This window comes from Gadus chalcogrammus, chromosome 20, assembly GCF_026213295.1.
Source record: "Gadus chalcogrammus isolate NIFS_2021 chromosome 20, NIFS_Gcha_1.0, whole genome shotgun sequence".
Taxonomy (NCBI): Eukaryota; Metazoa; Chordata; class Actinopteri; order Gadiformes; family Gadidae; genus Gadus; species Gadus chalcogrammus.
The window spans coordinates 16,178,465-16,203,464 of NC_079431.1; the positions used below are offsets into that span (position 1 = coordinate 16,178,465).

At 46.1% G+C, this 25,000-nt stretch overlaps 1 protein-coding gene across 10 annotated transcripts in view; it reads left to right on the forward strand.

Annotated features, from left to right (window-relative positions):
• The window catches only part of tns1b (tensin 1b), a 184,239-nt gene that overhangs the window by 88,166 nt on the left and 71,073 nt on the right, over positions 1 to 25,000 (forward strand). For all 10 annotated transcript variants that reach the window (XM_056579548.1, XM_056579556.1, XM_056579546.1 and 7 more), the window contains one exon: positions 17,235 to 17,273. In XM_056579548.1, coding sequence (XP_056435523.1) covers positions 17,235 to 17,273 — 39 coding nt within the window. The remainder of the gene's footprint in view (positions 1 to 17,234; positions 17,274 to 25,000) is intronic.

The window sequence follows — 25,000 nt, forward strand, 5'->3', positions numbered from 1 at the left end:
TATTTTTAGCGTGTGTGTTGTCTGTGTTGTGTCTGTTGTGTGCGCTTGTGTGTGTCCTGTGCATGACAATGTCTTTACCTTGTATTTGAATGGTGGTCAGTCATGTCTGAACGACATGCGTGTAGGATGTGGGTCCTCCGCTACATCTATGTGCGTGAATGGATCAATGGAGAGAGTGGGGGGGAGGGAGGGGAGGGAGGGGGGTTCTCTGGGAGAGGGACAGGAAGGCAACAAACGGGAAGATAGAGTGGCCTGAGATGAACTGCTGTTCCGCAGTTACTTACTACGCTTGTGTTACATCTGTAACCGTGTTTAGCGTCCGCTGGGGTCCACATGCCAGTGTGTGTGCGTATGGTGGTGTATTTGTGTGTATGTTGCGTTGTCGTTTTTTGTGTATTTGCTTGTCTGTTTGATACGGCTGAGTATTTTCTGCATACGCTTTGAGGCGGGTCGGGATATATGCATCGGGTTGTGCGCATGTGTCTGAATATTTTGAGGAATCTCTGTTCATTTGACTTGGTGTTTGAATGAGTTGGCTGTTGGGGGTTTCCAAGAGGAAAGTGACGAGAGGGAGAGGGCGAGGGCGCATAGACAACCTTCAATTCCTCCAATGCTCTGCGGATAAGTTAATAAAGTCTAATGATGAATGATAACAACCGCCCTTCATAGTTCGACATGTTGTATGTTTTTGGTGTGTGTGCGTCTGCTTAGTTAGGTATGCTTGTGTGTGTGCGAGTGGTGTGTGTTTGTGTGTGTGTGTGTGTGGTGTGTGTGTGTGTGTGTGTGTGTGTGTGTGTGTCGTGTGTGTGTGTTGTGGTGTGTGTGTGTGTGTGGTGTGTGTTGGTTTGTGTGTGTGTGTTTGTGTTGTGTGTGTATGCATGGTGGTATGTACACTCACATTTCAATGCACAATACAGCGCTGTACCTTAATGTTTTTCCCTTCAGCATGGTAGGGGTCTGTCTGTGTGAGGTCCTCTGCACGGCTGTTCATGTTTTGTGTGCGTGGCGAGCCAGTGGCCAGAGTGAGTCTCCTCTCGTCTTGTCTCCTAGCTACTTCCCCTCCGTAATGACTTTGCCCAAACGGAAAGACCCGGTGCACAACATCTGCCGTAACACTAGGATCCTAGATTCACGTGTGTATGTGTGTGAGTGTGTGTGTATGTGTGTGTTCCTCGTTACACAGAAAGGACAATACGCAGTAGCACTTAGAGATCTGAAGTTAGATTTGTGTGTGTGTTTGTGTGTGTATGCCTGTATGTTTGCATGCCTGTATGTTATCAGCATGTCCTGTTTTAACGGGGTCTTAACTATGTGACCCAGAGGTCAAGACAGACCCTTTTAAAAGGCAAGTGGTTAAAGGGTTACAAGCATCAGCTATTGTAGATCATGAGGGGGTGAACATAAACCTGTCACATGTTTCTATTGTTTGTGACATCAGACCAGGACATTTAAAATGACCCATGCTTTGTAGAGTGTGTTGATGCAGCCACTAGCCTTCTCCTATCGGTTGTTGGAATTCCTAACAATGAAAGCACCGATGCAGTGCTCTCATTTTGGCTTTTAAGTTCTTATCTGCGTTTTCTCGTGTGTACAAATGCATTCTTCATGGCACCTAATCATGTCGTACACTTAACAGCCCGATGAGAGGTGTTTTGTGTTTGCATGCGTGGCTGCATGCGTTTAAGTCTTTATGCATGGCGTTCTGCTCGCATTCCATTATGTGTGTGTGTCTGTGTGTGTGTGTGTCTGTGTGTGTGTGTGTGTGTGTGTGTGTGTGTGCTGTGTGTGTGTGTGTGTGGGTGTGTGTGTGTGTGTGTGTGTGTGTGTGGTGTGTGGTGTGTGTGTGTGTGTGTGTGACTGTCGGTATACGTTTGCATGCCTGTGGTATTTGTGCACATCTGCGCGTGTAAGTGTGTTCATGTGTGTGTGCGTTGAGCCGTGACCGTGACCTCAGTATTTCACAACGGGACCGTGTGATCTTTAGCACGGAGGGCGCCCTGCAGCGTGAGAACACCCCAGCACCGGACGGACAACATGTTGGCTCCCGGCCCTCGGCTGCGATGAAATCGCCTCAGTTTTGCCTTCAATCGCTGAAGGCAGAGGATCAATGGCCGGTTTACGACGCATTACAGGGCGTCCACCCAGACTTTACTTCACTTGACATCACTGCGTTAATGCCCGGCGTTTATGCTGACATCGTTGGGCTTCACTGCCAGCCCTGCTCGTGTGCACTTTTGTGTTTGTGTGTGTGTGTTTGTGTGTGTGGGTTTACCCATTCAGTATTGGTATTGGTCACTTCTTCTTAGAGCTGATTCATCAGAATAGATACAACATTTGTGTAGTTCTTTTGTTTGGTTCTCCGGTTCGATATGGATAACGTAGATCAGGTCCCATGAAAGTGTTTACCCATCTGGGGGGCGGTCTAATGTGGTGATAGGCACCTTCATTGATGACATTGTAAGGTCCTCTCAAGATCAAGGCTGAGACCCTCAACTTGTGGTTTCGGACCTCACAAAACCCCCGACTTTGCGTCAGGGCTGAGCGTAGCTGTTAGGATCTTCCTCAGAACAGTGTGAGTCTGAACTTGACATACCGTGTGTTGGCCTAACGTCTGGCCGAATCATCGAGGGCCAATATGCAAATCCAAAGGAATCTGCTGACTCATACTAGCAGTAACACCAACATTGATGACAATTTGACTCACGCGCCATCTCTGAGGAAGAACCACTCAACCGTACTATCTGAGTCATTTAGCAGAAGCTCACCAAAACATCTGAGCCCCTATCTTCTACCATCCGTTGTCAACACACATATCTGAAGATAGTCCTCTGCATAGTTGATGGGTGCGTGGCGTCAACACGGCATTGTCCAAACATGTTTGGGTTTCAGGCCGCCTACAGCTCCCCCCTTCACCCGTATCCCAGGGTTCCTTGGACAGGGGTGGCTCAGTGTTCAACCCCCCCACCCCCACCCCCTGCTTGGACAGCTGTTGAAGCCATGTCTGCTGCTGTTGGGAAGTCTGGACATCCACTGGCAAGCCGCCGCCCATGAGTGGCTCACAGCAGGCGTTATTCATCCTTACTATCTACCCGGGAAACAGAGCTCCAGTCACCACCGCCCCTACCTCCTCCTACCTCCTCCCTCTCCCCCTCACCACCACCCCTACCTCCTCCTACCTCCTCCTATCGCCTCCCTCTCCCCCTCACCACCTCCCTCCCTCGTCACCACCCTATTTCTCCAACCACCATCCCTACCCTCTCCCCCCAAGCTCTCCTCCCTCCCTCAGCCCTTTCTTCCCTCTCCCACCACCGCCTCTCTCTCTCTTCCTCTCCCCCACCACCACCTCTCTCTCTCTTTCTCTCCCCCACCACCACCTCTCTCTCTCTTCCTCTCCCCCACCACCACACGCTCTCCCTCACTACTACCTCCTCTCTCCCCCATACTCCTCTCTCTCTCGCCCCCCACCACTGTCTCTCACTCTCTCCAACCACCACCTTCTCTCTCTCCCCCTCCACTGCAACCTCTCTCTCTCGCCCCCACAACTGCCTCCTCTCTCTCTCTTTCTCTCTCTCTCTCTCTCCCCCAACTCCTGCCTACTCTCTCTCTCTCTCCTTCCCTCGCCCACCAACCTCTCTCTCCGCCACCACCGCCTCCCACCGACTCACAAAATGACTAACCACGCCTACAGTACAAGCCAGCCCACAAGACATCGCAGGACAGACTAGACGTTTGTGTGTGTGTGTGTGTGCGTGTGTGTGTGTGTGTGTGTTGTGTGTGTGTGTGTGTGTGTGTGTGTGTGCGTGTGTGCATGTGTGTTTTTGTGTGTATGTGCATGGAGATTTTGTTTTTGTTACAACACTTTTTCAGTTTTCATTTTCACTTCCATATCTGTCCATGTTTTTCCTGTCTTTCCTTCTGCGTGCATTCCCGCTCGCTCTCACACACATACACACCCACACACACACACACACACACACACACCACACACACACACACACACACACACACACACACACACACACTCCACTCACATCACACTCACACTCACACTCACACTCACACATACACATACACATACACACACACACAGACACACACTCACACACTCACACACACACACACACACACACATGCCATAGTCTGTACTGTAATCAGAAAAATGCAGTATTTTATCAGCTCCTGTCGCTGCTCCGTCAGCCTCAGAGAGTGTGCATGTGCGGCGTGCTCGACGAGTCTGTCTGTGTCCTGTCAGGCAGTCATAACCGTAATTAGTCTAAACGCCTTAACCTTCTTGTCTTTTTGGATGAACTAATTAATTACAAGAGATGGGAGACAGAGAGGGTGATGGAATGGGTCAAGGGGAGCCCTACGGCCAATACATTTTGGCACGTCGACCACATCGTTTTTTTCAAGGACATTGTGTGTTTCGTACATCAGATAACGGAATGATTTTCTATATATATATATATATATATATATATAAATCCTGCAGCATTACTTTCACATGACAGTGAATGCTTAATCGCTGGATTGGATAAGTACCCATGCTGATAAATGCACTCAGATGTAACAGTAAGTAGTTGGAGTCTTTTCTGGTGTAACCAATCATGGGTGATTCATGAAATGCTGGAAAAAGTGCAACGGCACATTATCTTTTGCCGTTCTAAACACAGGTACAAGCTGCACGTCCGCAATACATTAGAGGTACAGATAATGTAGTGCTTTGGCAAAGCCTTGTGCATTTCAGCTGGGCTTTTAGTGTAATGAATAGCATCTTAGAAGAGCATCATAAGGGCAAGCGGAGACGCTTAGCGATGCTTTTGGAGGCTATCTCATGACGTTCCTCGTGAGTATGGAAGATTCTGCAGTAGATATAACACACATCTTGTGTAGCTCGAACAATTCTATACATTGAAACATCAAACTGTTGTTGCTCCATTGACAACAGAATGATTTACAAGTGGTTTATAGCTTTTACTAAACTTATGAGCCTGTGGGTAGCGATGTTTTGTTTAGCAAGCTTCTTAGCAACCGAATGTGAATTAACCATAACTGTTTTTGTATTGTAACTCATTAATGATACTGTTATTACTGAAATATGTAGATAATTTGAAATACTTTCTACGGCATGAAGTCGCTCGCGGTACCCTGCAACCATCTGTTTGCCTTTACAATCTCAGACTCCATCTAATGGCCTACCCCCTAACAGTGGAACATTATTCTGAAAACTTTAATGATGGCTAATTTTTGTCTAAGTGGCTCCTTGCAATCAACCAAGCCGGGCCAGTTAACTTGCATAATGGTCCTCTATTCAACTGAGTCGCAGTTTAAAGGAGGTGGGGGCGGTTGGAGGGGGGGGAAGAGAAAAGTTCACTCATATTTATCATCCGTTTTGTACAGTTTCTCGCTGGCTTTGATGCAGTTGGTTGAGTTTGACAAAAGAGTTTATATTGTGGTCCCCATTGATTTAGATCCCAGTGTGAAGCCATTGAAATGGCAATCGGCTTACGGTTTGCCGAGGCTGCCAGAGCCGACGTCGTTTATTTATACGCTCACCACACATCATTTATGGAGCAGGCAAAACTCAGTGCAGGGCCTTAATTCACCCTTGCAAGCCACTAGCTTGAGAAACAGGGATATTTCTCTGGAAAACTGTAGGCTTATTGGATGTGTCTCCTTCGATTAATCACGCTCAATGCTTTGTTTGGTCTAGGCTTGCCCCGCGCCTTTCCACTGGGAAACCTAGTTATACTTTCACCTTAAATAAATGTCGGGCCGGAGACCTCTGCATCCCTGGGAGGGTGTTAGGCCTCAAGGGAATTGATTGGTGGATGGGCAATGTGTGTTAATACTAGTCTGTACTCTGTGAGGGAGAGTTGAGGAACATGATGGATCAGTAATGATTGCAACTTGTTGCCATGATTAGTTGTTTATGATGGCACATCCATTCAAATCATTGCATGTATTTTAATTATGTCCACATGTAATTGACACGTTGGCATGAGTTGGGGTATGGAAATTAAGGAACGGTTGTATTTGTGACAGATGTTGACACATTGTTAGGGATCCTGATGTTTATAATGGATTCTGAATTAATTCAGAGGCCTATGTTTGCACGTACAGCTGCCAGACCACACAAGCTGGACTGAACTTTATTAATCCAAATCTCATTTCACTCTCAGATATTTGAGATCTTGGAAATTGGGAGCCTGGTTTTCTCGGACAAGATGGCCGACTTGTGTTTTGAACCGCTGTAGCCAAATGCGACTTCACTGCGTACAGCTTCGCCTCAGATTTGTGGCTGATTGCCAAGATCAGCTCTTGGCTGGCTTCCCCGCAGGGATTTACATTAGAAGTAGTTTGAGAGTGAAATGGCTTACACTAACAGATGACGACTTTGAGACCATATAAGAACTTTTTCTTGGGAAAGGAACAATAGCGGGGAATGGCTATCGCAAGGACAAAATCAGATTACCTTAGCGAAAGATTTTTTTCTGTTACTGCTGTTATGTAAGGACTTAATAGATCTTTGGTGTTGATAATATAATTTGTATGTGGTGGGAATATAAATTTAATTATATTAGGTAACACAAAATGTATATTGTACACATTTTGTACACAATATACTAAAAAACTGCCACAAGCCAGTGGGATTAAACTGTAATGTTAACTGCTATCATAAGAGATAAAGTAAGAGTGAAATGCATCAATCATTTCAGAGAAATCTAAAAATATTGAAAAAAATAGAAAAAGAAGACAAACCCAAATCATGTCTCTGGATCGCATACCATAAACCCAGAACAACAAATATAAGTTGTTTTGCTCGTTATCGCGGGGGTTTCCAGCAGATTGGGGCGTGGGGCAGAGGGGCCAGGTCCCTCTGCTCCTCCATTACAAGGCATGGGGGAACTGTGTGAACACTATGTGAAATATGTCTCCTATGTACATGTGCCAGAAGGACTGGGAAGAGGGTGGTGGTGGTTGGGTGGGTGGGTGTAGGGTGGGTGGGTTGGATTTTTTCTTCCCTTATCAGTCCCGTCTCTCTGAGGAATGTTTATAGAGAGCAGGCCTGTTTCCAAGGTTACGCCAGAACAGCCCTGTGTGTTTTTGTTTGCCCTCCAACGCTGATTGATGGGCATGGCGGCTCGCCGGCGACCATAAAGTCGGGAAACGCCTCTGCCAACCCGAGTGCAGCGCTCCCTGTGCCAGACTGAGGCCGACCAACGTGCCGAACAACCGAGTGGATGGCGGACAAACGGCAGTGTTCGCCTGCGGCTCTGTGGTGTCGCAATTGGATTTGACAAGTTGTTTGCGTTTTGATTGGATGGGTTGCTTCAGACTAGCTTGTTCCCTGACTGGTCCACCAAATTCATACACGCTCATACTCACATATTCACATTTTCTGGAGAAAATTGCCATGGCAAAGCCACGGCCATATTCCACATGCTCCATTCCCCTTGATTCTATTGCCTCTGGTAGTTTCACTATTATTTCATCCAAAGACACTTTTAGATAAAGGCCATTACAGAGAAGGTAAGGGTTAGGCATCGCATCTTAGGCCTCAATGATGCCTACATGCATTGGGGATCTAACCTATACTCTTTTGGTTTGGCCACGATACTATCCTTCCCCACATATGAGATCGCATGCACACGCACACACACACACACACACACACACACACACACACACACACACACACACACACACACACACACACACACACACACACACACACACACACACACACACACACACACACACACACACACACACACACACACACACACACACACACACACACACACACAGAAGAGTCACACAAACACATAGATGAGTGACAGCTGGCCCATCACAACCGGGTTTCCTGAAACATCAGCGAGGACTATCCATAATCCCCTAGGATTTCCTGACCCGGGTCTCTGGGACGTCTCCTAGCTGTCTCCCAGCTCCTGTCCTCCGGGTTGAATGTGCTTGAGCGCCAGCATTGGTTAGCGCAGACGCGTCTTGGCTTGTTCCACTCGCTGGTGACAAGGGAATGGTGCAGCATACCTGGCCCATGAGGTAGGGAATAACACCAGGAAGTGTAGGGAGTGTGTCGAGAAGAGTTGAACATAGGGCACCAACATTGAATCATTATACTTTCAGGTCCTCAACAATACAGCATGGTACCTGTGGTACAGGAACACTGTGTACGCAGTGGTTTAGTATGGAACAGATATTTGACTGTACATTTGTCCTCTGCTTGTAATATCTCTTGGAGAAATAACATTTAGATTGACATTTAGGGCATTTAGCAGGCGCTTTTATCCAAAGCGACTTCCAATAAGTACATTTGTCAGAAGAAAGAGAAACAATATATCGTTTTCATCACAGTAAGGATGTTCATAGAAACAAGGTGCCAAGCACTAACAATTGATTAACCCATTCCCCTTATACAACGCAGGTGGCTAGGAGAAGATGCTACACAATGCAAAGTACTATTTTTAAGTGTGAGGACGTACAGCATACAATTAGTGCGTTAGAGGGGTGTGTGGAGGTAAGGCTAGGTGAACTCCGATTCTTGAGTCTTTTGCAGAAGCTGGTGTGCGTCTCTGCAGTGAGTTTCCACAGTGCAGTGCCCAGAGACCACCTCCAGATCTAAAGCCAGGGCCTTAGTCAGAGGCATTGTTCTGGAGAGTTAACCTAACATGTATGTATTTTGGAGTGGGGGGAATCCCATGTCAACGCGGGGGGAGCATAGAATTTCCACAGAATGGTCCCAGCTGGGTTTGTACCCAGGACCTACTTACTGCACGCCAGCAGTGCTTACCGCTGTGCTACTGTGCTAACTTATGGAACTAATTTAAGTGTTCACACGCCTGTTCCTATTCGGGGTCCCATTCACCCCTTACCCCCATGCACCTGAACAAACTTCCATGCATCACGAACACCTCCCCCCAATCATCTCTCCATCCCCCGACGACCTCCCCATCCACCCCCACCACCTCCCCATCCACCCCCACCACCTCCCCATCCACCCCTATAACCTCCCCACCCACCCCACCACCTCCCCATCCAACCCCACCACCTCCCCATCCAACCCCACCACCTCCCCATCCACCCCTATAACCTCCCCACCCACCCCACCACCTCCCCATCCAACCCCACCACCTCCCCATCCAACCCCACCACCTCCCCATCCAACCCCACCACCTCCCATCCACCCACATAACCTCCCATCCAACACCATCACTATCACCTCCCCATCCGTCCCACCTACCCACCCCACCCACCCCACCCCCATCACCTCCCCATCCACCCCCATCACCTCCCCACCCACCCCACCACCTCCCCATCCAACCCCACCACCTACCCACCCCACCCACCCCACCCCCATCACCTCCCCATCCACCCCCATCACCTCCCCACCCACCCCACCACCCTCCCCATCCAACCCCACCACCTACCCACCCCACCCACCCCACCCCCATCACCTCCCCATCCACCCCCATCACCTCCCCACCCACCCCACCACCTCCCCATCCAACCCCACCACCTGCCAACCCCACCCACTAGGGATGGGCAAAATGATTCTTTTCCGGGAACTAGTTCTTTCAGTTCAGTTCACTATAACGATTCGTTCGTTTGATTCGTTCGTTAAGTCAAATTACGTCATTTGACAGGGAATCCCACAGGTGTCTGCCCCCCCCCGCGAGACGGCCCTGAGCATAATTTAAGCGACTTCTAGGCTCTACCCCCTGTGAAAATCGACAAGATATACTATATAGTATAACCAAACGTCCCACCAATATTTATACCACTTGCTTACTCTCTATATGTCATTCATGGTTTTATATTTATAATTGTATTATACTTTACATTTAATTCTTCATTATTCAGGCATTAAAAAAATACGAACTGCAGTTTAATTTCTTTGTTCTTGAATTGACGTAGAATGGAGCAAAGACTCCTGGGATTGGGAAATGCGTTTATCCAATAAACAGATGGAGGTCAAGTCTATTTTCGGAAATGTAGGGGGATATATGAGTCGAATGGTATGACCCAAGATACGTCAGACAGAGAACCAGTTCTTCTTGTTTTGGGGAACCAGTTCTTGTCGTTCAAGTTCGGGATTCGTTCGTTGTGAACGAATCGGTCGCGACCGACTCATCCCTACCACCCACCCCACCCATCAACTCCCCATCCACCCCCACAACCTCCCCACCCACCCCATCACCTCCCCATCCACCCAGCCCACCTAGCAATGCGTGTGTGTAAATTGTAGCATTGGCTAAAACCCATCCGTCAGATCAGTGTGACCCCTGACCCCGACCCTAGTCGGGGAGAGTGGAAACAAGCTCTTCCCAAACGACACTGCGGTGAGAATGACCAGGCACACGGAGGGCCAGTCGGAGAGGAAGTGTGATGGGGGCAGTTTGTCTAGGTATTTATATATCATGACCGCAGTCTGAAGGGGGGAATTATTGAAGTACAAAGGCTCAAGATGTACTCACACACACGTTCATTGAGAGAATGGGTAAGGGTAAGGGGAATTGGTAAGGATAGAAATTGATTCCTGAAAGTCTTGAAAGTGGCCCCTTTTGCAAATGAAAAAAGTCGGATCATAATGAAATCCTGTTATTGCAGTTGTCTTGTCCCAGCAGAGGTGGACTTTGAAAAATGTCTTATCCAAACTAATCTGTAAGTAGAGTCAGAGAAGAGGGTGATAAGGAGGCGGAACGCCGAGATATAAAAATAGAGAGATGGGGGGTGAGGGAGAGAAAGAGAGGAGAGAATTGAGATCGGGAGAGGGAAAGAAAGGGAGAGAGGGGGGGGGAGAAAGAGAGAGAGAGAGAGGGAGAGGGAGAGAGAAAGAGAGGGAGAGGGAGAGAGAGAGAGAGAGAGAGAGAGAGAGAGAGAGAGAGAGAGTTGGCATCTGATGTGTACCATCATTCTTCTGGGCTTTGATAAAACCCTCCAAAAAGCACACTTCGACCCTAGCGCTGGCACTGTCCGTCGGGCCAGCACCACATCAGGACTCCTGTTGCTGGTTACACTTCGCAAATTCAATTTGCGCATTGCATAGTTCTGCCGGGCCGTGCCAGATGCAGAGATCTGGATAAACATAAGAGTACTCTGGGCAGCTTCGTGTTTACGCGGCCGTTTAAATCCCACACTGCATAGCACGACATCGCTCTTTCCCCCCCCTGGATATAAACGTATTCGCTCAGAAATCATTTCACGACGTGTTATGGTAGCGTGGTGTGCAGCTATGAGGAGTTCATAAGTTCACAGTTTGCTGTAACACACTTTTACAACTTCAAACAGAAATAAAAATGCTTTTCTGCTGTTGCCTCCTACCGATCAAATATGTGAGATATGTTATCTTTAAATCAAAATGAAATGCATCTTTAAACATCTTTGGGCCCTATCTTGCATCCAGCGCAATTGACTTTCTGCACTGATGCATATGTCGTTGCTAGTTTGCAACTGGCGCAGAGTGTTCTTTTCCCTCCACCGCCACGCGTCTATAAATTAGGGAATGATCTTGCGCCCCAAGGGGCAGCTCGACGAAAGGAGGAGGGGAGTTATGGCGCAAACATTCCCTGGTGCTATTATGCAGTTTCAGAAAACAATTCCGCCACAAACTAGGAAATACCTGGTTTAAAGTCAGTGGCGTGTTGTTCAGATGCTATTTTAAGGGAGCATGCATAATGTTGCTTATGCACCTTGCGCATACACTCTGCTACTCTCATCTACCTAGCCACACATTCTTGGTAAATTATTTGGGAAAGAACAGCTGATACAAAGGTAATAAGTTTTACTTTTAAATCAATGCATCTGCAAACACTATGCAGCAAACACATATTTTCTACACACAGACATCGTGTACAAGCCCATAACTTTTAGGATTGATGAATATTTGATCGTAAGAGTGTTAAAAATAATGAATGAATGCGGGCGCGCGTGTGTGCGTCCATCTGTTTAAACACACGCAAACTAAACACGTAACGCATGATACAGTCCGTGGCAATGTATATTAACAGGGGGACACATGCATATTAGGAACGATAATGCATACAATACTTGTAAGAAACTATGTTTGTTAATGTATTGCGTAGATCATTAAGTTACCATCACAGTTACCGCATATCATATGTGTGTTAAGTTTTCTTTGCTGAAATTTACTTGAGGACTCAGTATTTCTGAAGTTGTGGAAGAAAACGCTATTCCATGTGTGAATTAGGCCATATTATTTGGCCATAAACTGAGCCATTTGATGTTTGAAATTCATGTGGTCTGGCATCTGTCTCATCGGAGACTGCAAACACGCTGTCAAAATATCAACTCGTCAGATTCAAATGCGTTCATGGCTCTTAAAAGGGATGGGAGATGGCACTCTAATTGGTTTTTATTGCACGTTACCCAAACCACACCTACGGGTAATTAGGTTATTAGGTTAATTACTTCAGACCAACCCTTTTTAGATTTGCGCCGGGCGCATGAGTCAATTATCCGCCAGTAAAATAGCAACATCGCCATAGAACCGCCCACAAAGCTACTTGCGTTTGGCGCTTCTCACTTGCGTTTCAGACCATTAAAATAGGGCCCTTAATGGTTAAAGTAAAGATATATATCTCCGAGCAGCATTACAATCAGATATAGATATAAATCATGTAGGTTATAATGAGTAAATAAATGAAACATTTCTACACCATGCCGCAATATAGAGCAATACATTGTTTCTCCCACCGCCTGTTCGATGGAAATACGGCCTAGCTTGAGACGTCTCTGAAAGCAGTTTTGCTGAAATTGATGAACAGAACAACGTCAGGCCCTGCAGACCCTCAAAGGTCGTTAGCAAGGATTCGTTAGGATACTAGGGCGCTGGGGGGTGGGTGGGTGGTTCGGGGATGGGGGGGTGGGGAGCCGAGAGCAGCAGCATAATTGGCCTGTATCTAGATCTGGAGTATCTCAGTGGCTCGGTAGGAAACCAGCTGGGACAAAATGGCATCCCACAAGCACCCAGGCTCCTCTAACGTGAACCTTTGTCCGCGGGAAATGGACCTTGGCTTAATGCTGTTAACACAAGCGCGTACGGAATGCCACCGCACAATTACTCTTTTATTATATGACACTCATTTGAGCGCTCCCGATACGATAGCATCAACACACGCTCGCGGCCTGGCCCCCCTCTCTCCCCCCTATCTCCCCTCGCGCACGGCGGACAAAGCTGTCCGTCCAGCCGTGTTCTGTGAATGCTCTCAGAGAAGGGTTCGGTGCAACCATGAGGTCTGTCGTGTTTGTTGTTGTGGATGCTAGCCACGGTTGGTTTAGCTTCTATGCGAGGGCTTCTGCTATGCTAACGAAGAGAGGTTGGATTACGTAGTCTGCTCAATGAACCCATAGTGAATAGTACTGGGTAGTAATGACGTTAACGGTACTGGTTCGTTAGTAGGCTGTGACTACAACTTTGGCGAAGAAATAACATCACATATAGTGTTATGTTTGCGATGAAGAAACGTGTCAGAGTTTATTGGGTCGGGGTGAGATTCAACATCTATCATAGGAATAGACACCGCAACCTGCAGACAGCCTATGATAGAGCAAAACAAAACACACACGCAAGCACCATTCAAACTTTTGATCCAGATCTATTTGAGCCTGCTGTTACACTCTCCCTCCACAGAGCCCTGACACATTCCTCCTCGCTCTGTTGTCTTTTGTGCGTGTCAGGAGTCCGTTACACAGGGCAGTTTCCTCAACCAACCCCCCCCCCCCCCCCCCCCCATCCCCTGACCTGTGGCTAGCCCGATGCTCACCTGCAACCCCCCAACCCCACCCCGCCCATTTACCCCCCCCCCCCCGCAGCTCCAGGTCCTGCTTTGGTTTCAGGAAGAGAGAAAAAATTAAATAGAAACGGTTCGGAAGCGACTACTTAGCATGAGGGAATGTGAGGTATTCGGGTCGCTCGCTACCAGGTCGAGAGTGCGGCCTGCCCACCGTCTGACCTTTACTTGGGGGGGTGTCGGGTAACGGCTGGGGGAGGCCCGGGTGTGCAGTGGTCTGAGGGGTGGGGGGGGGGGGGTTGGTTATCATCAGGGATTATGTATTAACACGATTATACGTGTCAATGTGGCTTCTGTTTTTTTTAACAGCGGCTCAATGGAAAAGTCGGATCTCTTTACAATACTGGGTTTCTTCCCTGAGGAAATGCGTACAGAGGTGTAATGGAGAAATGTGATGGAGATGGATTTTCCTTTGTGGGGCCCTTTGTTTAATTTGTCAGCTCTTCGGTAAATCAGTCAATAAAACGTCAGTTTAAATGTCTTCACAGTAGGCCGATTATATTTCGATTGAGTGAGTTTTACTGGATAGTTTTAGGACTGCATGTTTTATCAAATAACCACTCTTTACGTGTACTTTCTTGTGGTAAGATGAGTTCAGGATTGTATTTGACATGAACACTTAAAGACATTTGTGTTAATAACCTTGACAACCATGATTCTGACAGATAATGTTAGCGCTAAACTGCCAATTTACAGCATTGCTATAACTTAACACATTAACACTTGGGAGCTGTGAGTCAATACTGGGCTCTCCTTTAACTTAAAAGCTTTCTACGTTCTAAAGACTCAAGCGCTTATTTGTGTCCCAACTGTAGTTTAGTGCTTGGAAAGTTGAATCATAGGCATTTTTTAGCAATTATTTTGTTATGTGAAAAAAAAATTGGACTGAAAAGAAGCTGAAACTGAAACTGGCCTGGCTCAGATTAAGACCACCCTCCCCGATCACAAAAAAACAACACAAATCAAATTAAAATAAATATGCAAAGGCATCAGTTCAATGTTTTGGGCCTAACTTTGTGTGGTGGTGTGTGACTGCTAAGCCCTGACAAGGCTTATCCCAGGTCTGGTCAGGTGATGTGAACACTCTGCAGGCCCGGGAAGGGTCCTGGGAGTGCGGCGGGGGTGGAAAGTGCGATGTCATCACCACTGAAGGAGTGCCTGTAGACAGGACGGCCTGCAGGGGGGAACAAACACAGGCGATCGGTCTCAGGGTTTGACGTTGACACGAGTCACTGTAAGCTGTCTAGCTTGGGACTCGATCCATGATGCCAGAGAGACGTTCCTGGGAGCAGACACACATTCCCCCACACTTCTCTCTTCCCCCGGGAATGACATGCACAGCAGAGTTCATATACATACATGCCTGCTTTTTTTAAACTATTGTTGTACAAACACTAGCAATGGAATTGTATGCTTAATTTAAGAAGTTTTACCCGTGATGTTGATGATTAATTTTTACTAGAGTTGGCCAATCCCTGTCTTTTGGCAAAAGATAAGGTTGGTTGAGAATCATTTTTGTGAGGTAACTTTACAATACAACCAGTAACGATTGTTTAAACATCCCAATTCCTGAGTTTGAGGAAATCCAAAGGCCACCACCTCTTCATGTGCTAATATTAACAGCTGGACCCTTATGACTTGGGAGGGAATGCCTTCTATCAGATAAAAGTCACTTCCTGTTTAGAGCATGAAATTCCTTTTTTCCCCTGACTGGGGATGATGCGATGGTGATCAGAGGGATAACAAAAATAATACAAATAAAAAATGCAGCGACCCAAATGACTTCATATCCTCCATGACCCTGCAATTTCATTGTAAAATGGCCGCCGTCCAGCAGAGCTTTTAGCTTGATTATATCTGTAAATACACAGACCAGTAGTTCAACACTGTGCTGTAGATTGCTCTAATCAAAAAGCTGACCAATACTAACCAAGCCATACATGGAAGTACTCCCAAATCTATATATACAACTATACCAAATCGCTTTAAGATTTACCACACACAGTATACAGTATTACACAACACGTTAAAATAAGACCACTAAGAATGGTGATAGAAGTGAAGTGTTTTCTCAGACAGGCGAGGAAGAATGTGTTTGCTTCAGGAGTAGCACAAACCAGAAGCGTTGTGTTCACACTCTGAGACTATATCGGTCTGGGCGGTTTACCTCCTTAGTAGAAAGTCCCTTTCTCAGAGGTCAGCTGTCATGATAACCTGGTCAACCTATAACCCAATATATAAATTACACACAAACCACTGAACTACACAACACTAATACAGGAAAGTGGTCAGGGGGTTTGACTCCCAGTCAAAAGGTTGTAGTTAAAACCCAAATGTCTCCAGTCTAACTGTAGGTAGCCACCATGCTTAACTCCTACCGGCTCCTTGCGTGCTAAATGACCTAATAGTAAATAGTAACAGAGATGACGGAGAGAGTAAACAGAGCCATGAATAGGTTGGGAAATAGCACATGTATGCCGACAAATGTTTAAATGACACCAATGAGATATTAAATAACCAAACACTGTTCGAATGCATTTAAAGATGAGCTGGAGCTCATGTGCTATCAACAATGCAGAGAGCTGTTGTTTCTCGGCTATAACAAGCAGAATCTCTGCCCAGATGAAGCTTCGAGTCTAATGTGAACTAAAGAGGGCAGATTAGAGACAGACGGCGGAAGGAAGCCACCATGATGACATCCCTCTCATCCTCATCAAGACGCAGTGTGTGTTTGTCTTTTACATTTTTCTTTTTTTTAACTCTCTTCGTCCCCGGGTTCTATTTGAGGGTCATTATCATTTCCTTCTTCCTGTTTACTGTCCTCAAGGCTGGCAATTTTACCTCCAAGCTCCGATAGCAGAGGGGGTAGTTGATTGGGTAGTAATCCGATTATCCCGGCAGTTCACCGACCGTGAGATTTGTCGTGAACTCGACTTGTGTATTCAACAAAACACCAGGGACTTCCCTGTGTGGCTGTTGCCCTCGATTTTCAAGGCTCTTTAAATAGGCCTTTACTCTTGTTTTGTAGCCTGTCCTCCGGTATGGCTGCTTTCAGCTTTCTTGAGAACCGCTCATCCAAACAACTTAACGTTTGACAATGCGCTTCCTTGGTTCCTCTGCCAAGTGTGAAGTCAGTCGGATGAACGGAATTTGTGAAAAGACGAAAGACAGACAAAAACACATAAATGCAGACATACAGAGACCTCCCCTTGGCTAAAATTCAGTTTAAGCCATATTTTGATGCCATCCTGAGACCAGGGTCATGAAGATGAGAGGAAGAATATATAACCTACAAGACGACTTACATTTGGACCCTCTTTTAACTGTTCAAGCTGTTGTCTTACAAAGCCTCATGTGATGTGACCAGCTGACTGAGTTTGTCTTCTCTTCTTCTTGTTCTAGGTGTCCTCGTCTTGTGTTCCCTCCACTAACTATGAGCTGGTGAGTCCTCCATCTTATCTGTCATCATACTGTACATCACAGAAAGGCTTCATTGAATAAAACTGAGAAAATAACATCTGAACTCAACTCTTTGTACATTACAGAGGCTTATAAATAGGGGTCACATTTTTAAATCATTACCAGTGAGCTTAATACATGGACAAACAGTTGCAGTTAATATGTGATCACATTACAAGCTGCATGAAAACAGATGACTTTGTTTAGGTTTTTATTTTTTAGGAGGGGTGGCTTGTTCAAAAAGATTGAAGTTAAAGGCTTAAGTTCATTCTCTTTAAACCATGTTTGTTTTTTAAATATCATTAAACATTGTGAAAAGTCGCATAGGCATGCAATGATGCTGCCTGGGCCATAAAAAACATATCTGTGCTATGTTGCCTTATTTGGTACTTCGTAAGATGCTGTTTGGACTTGGACCTGTTTCTCTCCCTCTTTATCTCTCTCTCTCTCTCTCTCTCTCTCTCTCTCTCTCTCTCTCTCTCTCTCTCCATCTCTCTCCGTCCCTCTCTGTCGCTCTCTGTCTCCCTCTCTCTCTCTCTCTCTCTCTCTCTCTCTCTCTCTCTCTCTCTCTCTCTCTCTCTCTCTCTCTCTCTCTCTCTCAGTATGTTGTGTGTGTACAAACTGTTCTTTACTTAACTTGGCTCACCAAGACAAACATCCCATGGTTATACCCTGTCCTCGGCTCAAAGTAAATCCTGAAAACTTGCGTAAACGTTGTGGTAATCAAAGCAAACCATATGTTTGTAAAGGTTTTATTCTCTGTTTTTTAACGTGAAAATGTCTTAACTGAAAGAAAGTACGTTTTCCCTCCACCGCCGGCCAATAGGAGATGCCCCAGGGGGCGGAACTGAAAGCATTACGGCAGTTGATTGGCCTCATAAAAGCCGATGAGCTCAGAGAGGAGAGATAATTGAGGCTGAGAAAGACTAGGATGATGTAAAGGCGTAACAAAGCAAACATATCAGCTCATCCATTTTATTGACCAGCTTATTCCTGATCATGGTGACACACATACACACACAGACACACACACACACGCACGCACGCACACACACACACACACACACACACACACACACACACACACACACACACACACACACACACACACACACACACACACACACCACACACACACACACACACACACACACACATACCCCTCCCTCCTCCCCCTTTCCCTGTTTCGCTAGAGACAGTTATCAGGTAGAGAGCAGGGGCGTGGATAACACCTGCACAGTGTGTGTGTTTGGATTCGTCCATGTGTGGGAAAAATGCACAGGTGGTTTCTTCAGGTCAGCCGATGCTCCGCAGATGGTCTTTGGCGGTGTGTGTGTGTGTGTGTGTGTGTGTGTGTGTGTGTGTGTGTGTGTGTGTGTGTGTGTGTGTGTGTGTGCCAAAAGGTGACCAGTTGGACTCCATGTTTGGAGAATTCCTCTCCGCTCCAAGAGAGCCAGAGACAGACATGATTCATGGGAATACTCAGGTGCACATCAGAGCATCCACTATAAATTCACGAACCAAAGAACAACAACAGATATGAATGTGACGTTGTCATCCCAGTTCCGATATTGGACTGGAATACATATTTCTGAGAACAATATACCCACTGTTATTAGTAAAGGCCAAGCAATAAAATCTCTTTAAACATATATATGCTACAAGGAAACAATTTGTATAATTTCAGTCTGAATTTAAAGGTATATTATGTAAAATTTCCATTTCAAATATCTAAAAACGTTAATGGTCAACCTAGAGAAATCTGTAGTTGTATTTACGGTACTGGTCTGTCATTTGGTTTTATGTTAATGGCGTCATATGCCCGTTAGCCACTAACCTTCAGGGAAACACAACAAAACAGGAATCCAGTGGAGACCTCATTTCCAGTTTCTAGTTTTCTCTTTAGCTGTCCGAGAGAACTCCCCCATCTGTTATCGATAGTGTCATCCATACAATTTACTGTTTATTTTAAAGGGGTAAATCATATTTCCTTCCTCATCGCAGCTATCATTCTCTTGCTATCTCTCTATCCCACACAATGACAACGGACAGTCAGTTAATTGCCCATCCTCTGCATGCACTCTCTAAACAAAACAACAACATTTGGGGAAGAAGAATTGTCGTTGACCTTTCCCTGCAAAGGATACAGTTGGCCAAATTCATTAATAGAATCAATCCGGAGTTCAGATATGATTATGAGGAATGCCGGAAATACCAAATACATTTTGTGCAAAACATTTGTACAGAAGAGGTAATTTGCCTATTGTGTAAACGTCTTGACCAACCTATGACTATAAAGAGGTTAGGGAATGCTGCTATTTGACCGTCTCCTGGGCTGGTATTCCCTGCTAGCCGTTTGTCAGATCTTAGTTATTCAGAGTAGAGTCAAATTCTGTAGGAAAGACTGTAATATGTGTGGTAACATTAAAGTTACAGCAACGTTCAACATGCTCATAAAGTTATGTTTATTGTGATTGTTTTGACCTTGGATAAGAGCGCTGGGCTAACCCACGATTGATTTCCCCCACATGACGTTATCAACAGCTGTTTGGGAAGTTGACTCATCTAATGGTAAGTTAGCAGTTCAACCTTATGATAGGCTATTTCATTAGAATTTAATGACATAACGTGACCTAATGTGACCTAATCGTGAAAACATGAATTTTTCCATAAACATGATTTCTGCCTGAATCACGTCAGATAGTTTTTATTTTTTGATAGAGACTTAAACTCCCACTCCCAACTCATGTTACTTACCACATCACAACAAACACGATGTACGGTATATGTTATTGTTTTTATTGAGCGACTCGTAGTGGCTGAAATTACATACTATATCTTGAAATGCATAGCCGGTAGTGGATGCAAAAGACTTTCACATAGTTGAAACAAAAGTTTAACCATATCTTCTCTTAAACCCCAAATCAGACACTCACCATATATAGTCGATAACATAACATACTTACACTCATATCTGGGAATTAAGGCAGACAACCTAAAGCCCACATTTCAAGCTTATATTAAACATTTCAGTATGGAATTAAAAGCACCTGTTTATTTTTAGTGTTGCATAAAAGCATAGCTGAACACATTTTGAGGCACATTTCAGTGGTCTTCATCACGCTGCTGGAGCCTGTGTGATAGGAAGAATGTCATCCGATTTGCCCCGTGCCCGTGTCCTGGCTTGCTGTGCCCGGTGCGACGTGCCGTCATGCCCGTCTGGTGGCCGGTGCATTCCTGAGACGTGCTCTCACCGCCGCATCGGCCCTGACAGGAACAGGCCAGGCAGTCTGGAGATAAATAACTATATCCACCACGTATCAGGATGCTTAGATACGGAGAAGGAGCAACGGTGATGCCGTCAGGCTCCGCTGGTCGAGCATGGCAGGGGATGGGGGTCTGATTCGCCAATGCTAATAATGTAGGCCCTCACGTGATGAAGCATCCACCAAATTGCATATGTTGTTAAATCAGCAAAGGATCCTGGGTATTTCTGTTCGGTATGTAACTATATCTAAACACAAGCCAATCTCCCCTTTTTTCTGTTTCCTAGTGATCTTCAGACGCACGCACACACACACACACACGCACGCACGCACGCACGCACGCACGCACGCACGCACGCACGCACGCACGCACGCACGCACGCACGCACGCACGCAACCACGCACACACACACACACACACACACACACACACACACACACACACACACACACACACACACACACACACACACACACACACACACACACGTTCACTCCCTCACTCCCTCACTCACTCACTCACTCACTCACTCACTCACTCACTCACTCACTCATTCACTCATTCACTCACTCACTCACTCACTCAATCTCAAACACACCAAAACAAACACACACACAGACACGTACGCACGCACGCACGCACGCACGCACGCACGCACGCACGCACGCACGCACGCACACATTTTTAAGTCCCGCAGAAGCCTTCCACCTATGACAGCTGGGTTCTCCCTGGGGTCTTCTGTAGAAACAGTGCCACTACATGGTTGATTAATGAGACTCCGTTATAGTTAATGAAGAAGGGCCAGCTTTGGCAATCAACCCTCCTGTGTTTAGACCTGACATACTTGGCTGAGTTTCCCATTTCGCTCAGTATAAACGAGGCATCCTGGGATAATATATTCCCCAAGCCGAGATTCCCAATTCCCCGACCTCGGATGATCATAAAAACAAGCATCATGTGGAAAGACCGGAGATTTGTAAGCGCTGCGTTATTGCTATTTTCTCAGTGTTTTATTGCGTGCCGAAGCTGCCTTGTACTGTATGCTAACGAGTGAACGTATACGAGTGCTTACAAGTTGGAGGTTTGACTTCATCTGAAGGCTTCTCTATTTTTTTAAATTATGCACTGACGGTGTTGTAAGGTCTTATAAATGCGTCCGCCAAATGTTTTTCCACATATATCACCATAGTTTACTTCGTGAAAGAAGTAGGGCATTGTACTTGAACCTTGTTCTGTGTCTCAGTCTCTACTTAAATTAAGCTAATACTAGCTGTTTAGTTTAGCAAGGCAGAGGAAGTTAAACAACCCCCCCTGACTCAGTGCAGTGGCTTCCTAGCTCGCTCAAATCTTCTGGAAAAAGTCCTGTAACAAAGGAGATACGTAGTGGGGGCAAGGTGAGGACATCCGCTACTTGATGGTAGCGATAAGTGCTAATGACAATAGCTACAGGGCGGCCCTGGGACTCTGTTTTGATGTCTTTCTAAGACACAATGGAGGCCTAAACAGTGACGCCTGCTTAGAAAGCACTCGCTCACCACCAGCAGCAAAACAGTGTTGTTTTTCAGTCGCTTGGGCCTCATGACGTCAACGATAAGGGATGTATGGAATTTACTTTTCAGGATATTATGGAATGCTGCTTTGACGGGAGAGGCAGGATTGGGGAGTGACTCCTAGCTGAAGTATCCGGGTTTGATTCCCCCGATCTGCGCCTTAATGACATGCATCCAAATTCATTATTCATTAATTTCTCACCTTGGCTAAAGTAAACAATCGACTATATGATAGCAAACCGAAAAAAGAGCGGCAATATAAATGGGCTCTTGCGATAAAGAGTCTTCAGACAAGCTTCCATTGTGCAACAGTACACCAGATGCATTTTAACACAACACAGAGCGGAAAAAAGCACCAGCCATCCATCAGCACAAAATATTTTCTTCACCCAGCCACCCTCTCCCTCCCTCCCTCCCCTGGCCTCACATGTTGTCGGCAGCCCACTGGCGGTTACATAACGAGCCAGAGGAAGGCTCGGTTGCAGCCAGTGTCGGACAGGGTGGGGTGAGAACCTCAGCGGAGTCAAAGGTGCTCTCGGGCCACCGGCACTGCTGGGCTTTTTCTCACAGAAAAGCCACACCCCATGCCAGACTCTAGCCCCGCCTACTGTTTCATGCTCCCTGAAGGAACATACCCCCCACGTCCTGCTGCTCTCCTCGGGGCCAATCAGGATCCCTGAATCCCAGGCATGTTAGTAGGCCCGCCCACTTGAAACAGATACAACACAACACACGCAAAAACCAACACACACACACACACACACACACACACACACACACACACACACACACACACACACACACACACACACACACACACACACACACACACACACACACACACACACACACACACACACACGCAGCTTCCTTCAGCAGTAGCATGTTTGGATTCCTGTGACATGGCCCTGGGAAAACATTAAAGAACAGCTGTATGTGTGCGCGTGTGTGTGTGTGTGTGTGTGTGCGTATGTCTGTTTGTGTGGGATAGAGAGAGAGAAAGAGAGAAAGCGAGAGACAATGCTGTGCGACGGAAGAGAGAGTGTGGGATAGTTGTGTGAGTGTGAGAGAGAGAGAGAGAGATAGAGCGAGAGAGAGAGAGAGAGAGAGAAAGAGAGAGAGAGAGAGAGAGAGAGAGAGAGAGAGAGAGAGAGGGAGGGAGGGAGGGAGGGAGAGAGAGAGAGAGAGGACATGTGTCACCGTGTTAAAAGAGATGTTTGCCATCCCTTTTCTTGAGTGATGGATTTCTTTATAAATCTTGAGCCGCTGCCCGGGTCAGCTCTGCCGTGGCAGACTGATCCATGTTTACTGCAGCGCTCTGACATCCAGCGGCAGGTCCCAGCTCTAGTGAGAGGGAGCCGGGGATACCAGACCCGAGCCGGGATCTTTGCCTTTTTAGGCAGCCACCAGCCGGGAAATATGTTGATCCAGCCTCTTGCCAAACAGCTGTCTTTTGGTTTTGAAACCAAATAAGCAGTTTGTGTTTTCAGTCTTTATTAAAAAAGGTGGCCGACTCTGTTTTAACATGTCATGCTCTCTCAGGGAGGAATAACAAAACCATTTTCTGAAACCGGTCACATTGTTGAAACAGTAACCGTATATATGCTGGTCGTGGCCCTAACCACGTCTGTTAGGCTTTCGGGATGCATTTAAATGGAATGAATACAACAAACCTGCTGTGAGGATGGCATGGACTTCCCGTCTCTGCCCACTAGGAGGCACTACTGAGCATCATTGTTGTTGTGGAGTCTAGCCTCAGTGTTGGGTCACCCACTCTGTAGACGGCTATCAATCAAACTAATACAGATGATCCATTTTAAATAAAAACAGTTAATTCAACAGACAATTTAGAATCCAAAAGTGTTCAATTGCTTTTCTAGATCTTTACAAACATAAGTACCTATACGATGTCATGTAAGTGTTTGTTGGTTTAATACCGTCAAACAAGGTGGGTAATCTAGAGAGGACTGGAGTAAGACATTAAGACAGTAAGCCTCATTCATCTCTCTCAGATGTCAGAGATCTAGATGTCTTTTCCACAAGATACCTAAACCTTCTCATTTACACTCTGGCTCTCCTGCTCGTTTCTGACATGTCACAGTTTAAATTAGACCTTTAGAATGTGATTTAGTACATCAAGGTTCATGAACCCCTTCCTCTATCAATGGGTCCTTCTGTCTTCAGTTAGTGAGGGTGTGGAGGCCAACTTCTGGTCTGTCTCATGTCTGAAACAAAATTTATTTATATGTTGATATATGTCAGTTGTGCATTATGGGTTTCCTCAACCCTGCATTTTTCCCGCCAAAAAGAACGAAAAAATGTGTGACTTTATTGTCAGGTGAGGCATGCACGCACAAACGTGAACTAACAATCTACAAACACACCCAACACTGTCTTATAATAACTAGCCATTTAAGCTTAGTCATAGACTTTCTGCTAGTGGAGGGCAACACACACATGAACACACTTACACGCGCAGATGTGCACAAATACCACAGGCATGCAAACGTATACCGACAATCACACACACACACACACACACACACACACACACACACACACACACACACACACACACACACACACACACACACACACACACACACACACACACACACCAACCCACATACATACATACATACATGCAAACACATGCATGCACATGCAACAACACACACACACACACACACACACACACTGGCCCTCATTTATCAAACGAGCGTACGACAGAAAACGTGCGTAAAATGGATCTACGCTCATTTCAACGTTGAGCTTGGCATTTATCAATTTGAACGTGAGCGCAGGCTGCGATGAAATCTCACGTCAGGTCTGAGCTCGTGTACGCAAGTTTTTTGGCGCAACACACAGGTATTTCACTGATGAATAGTGCAG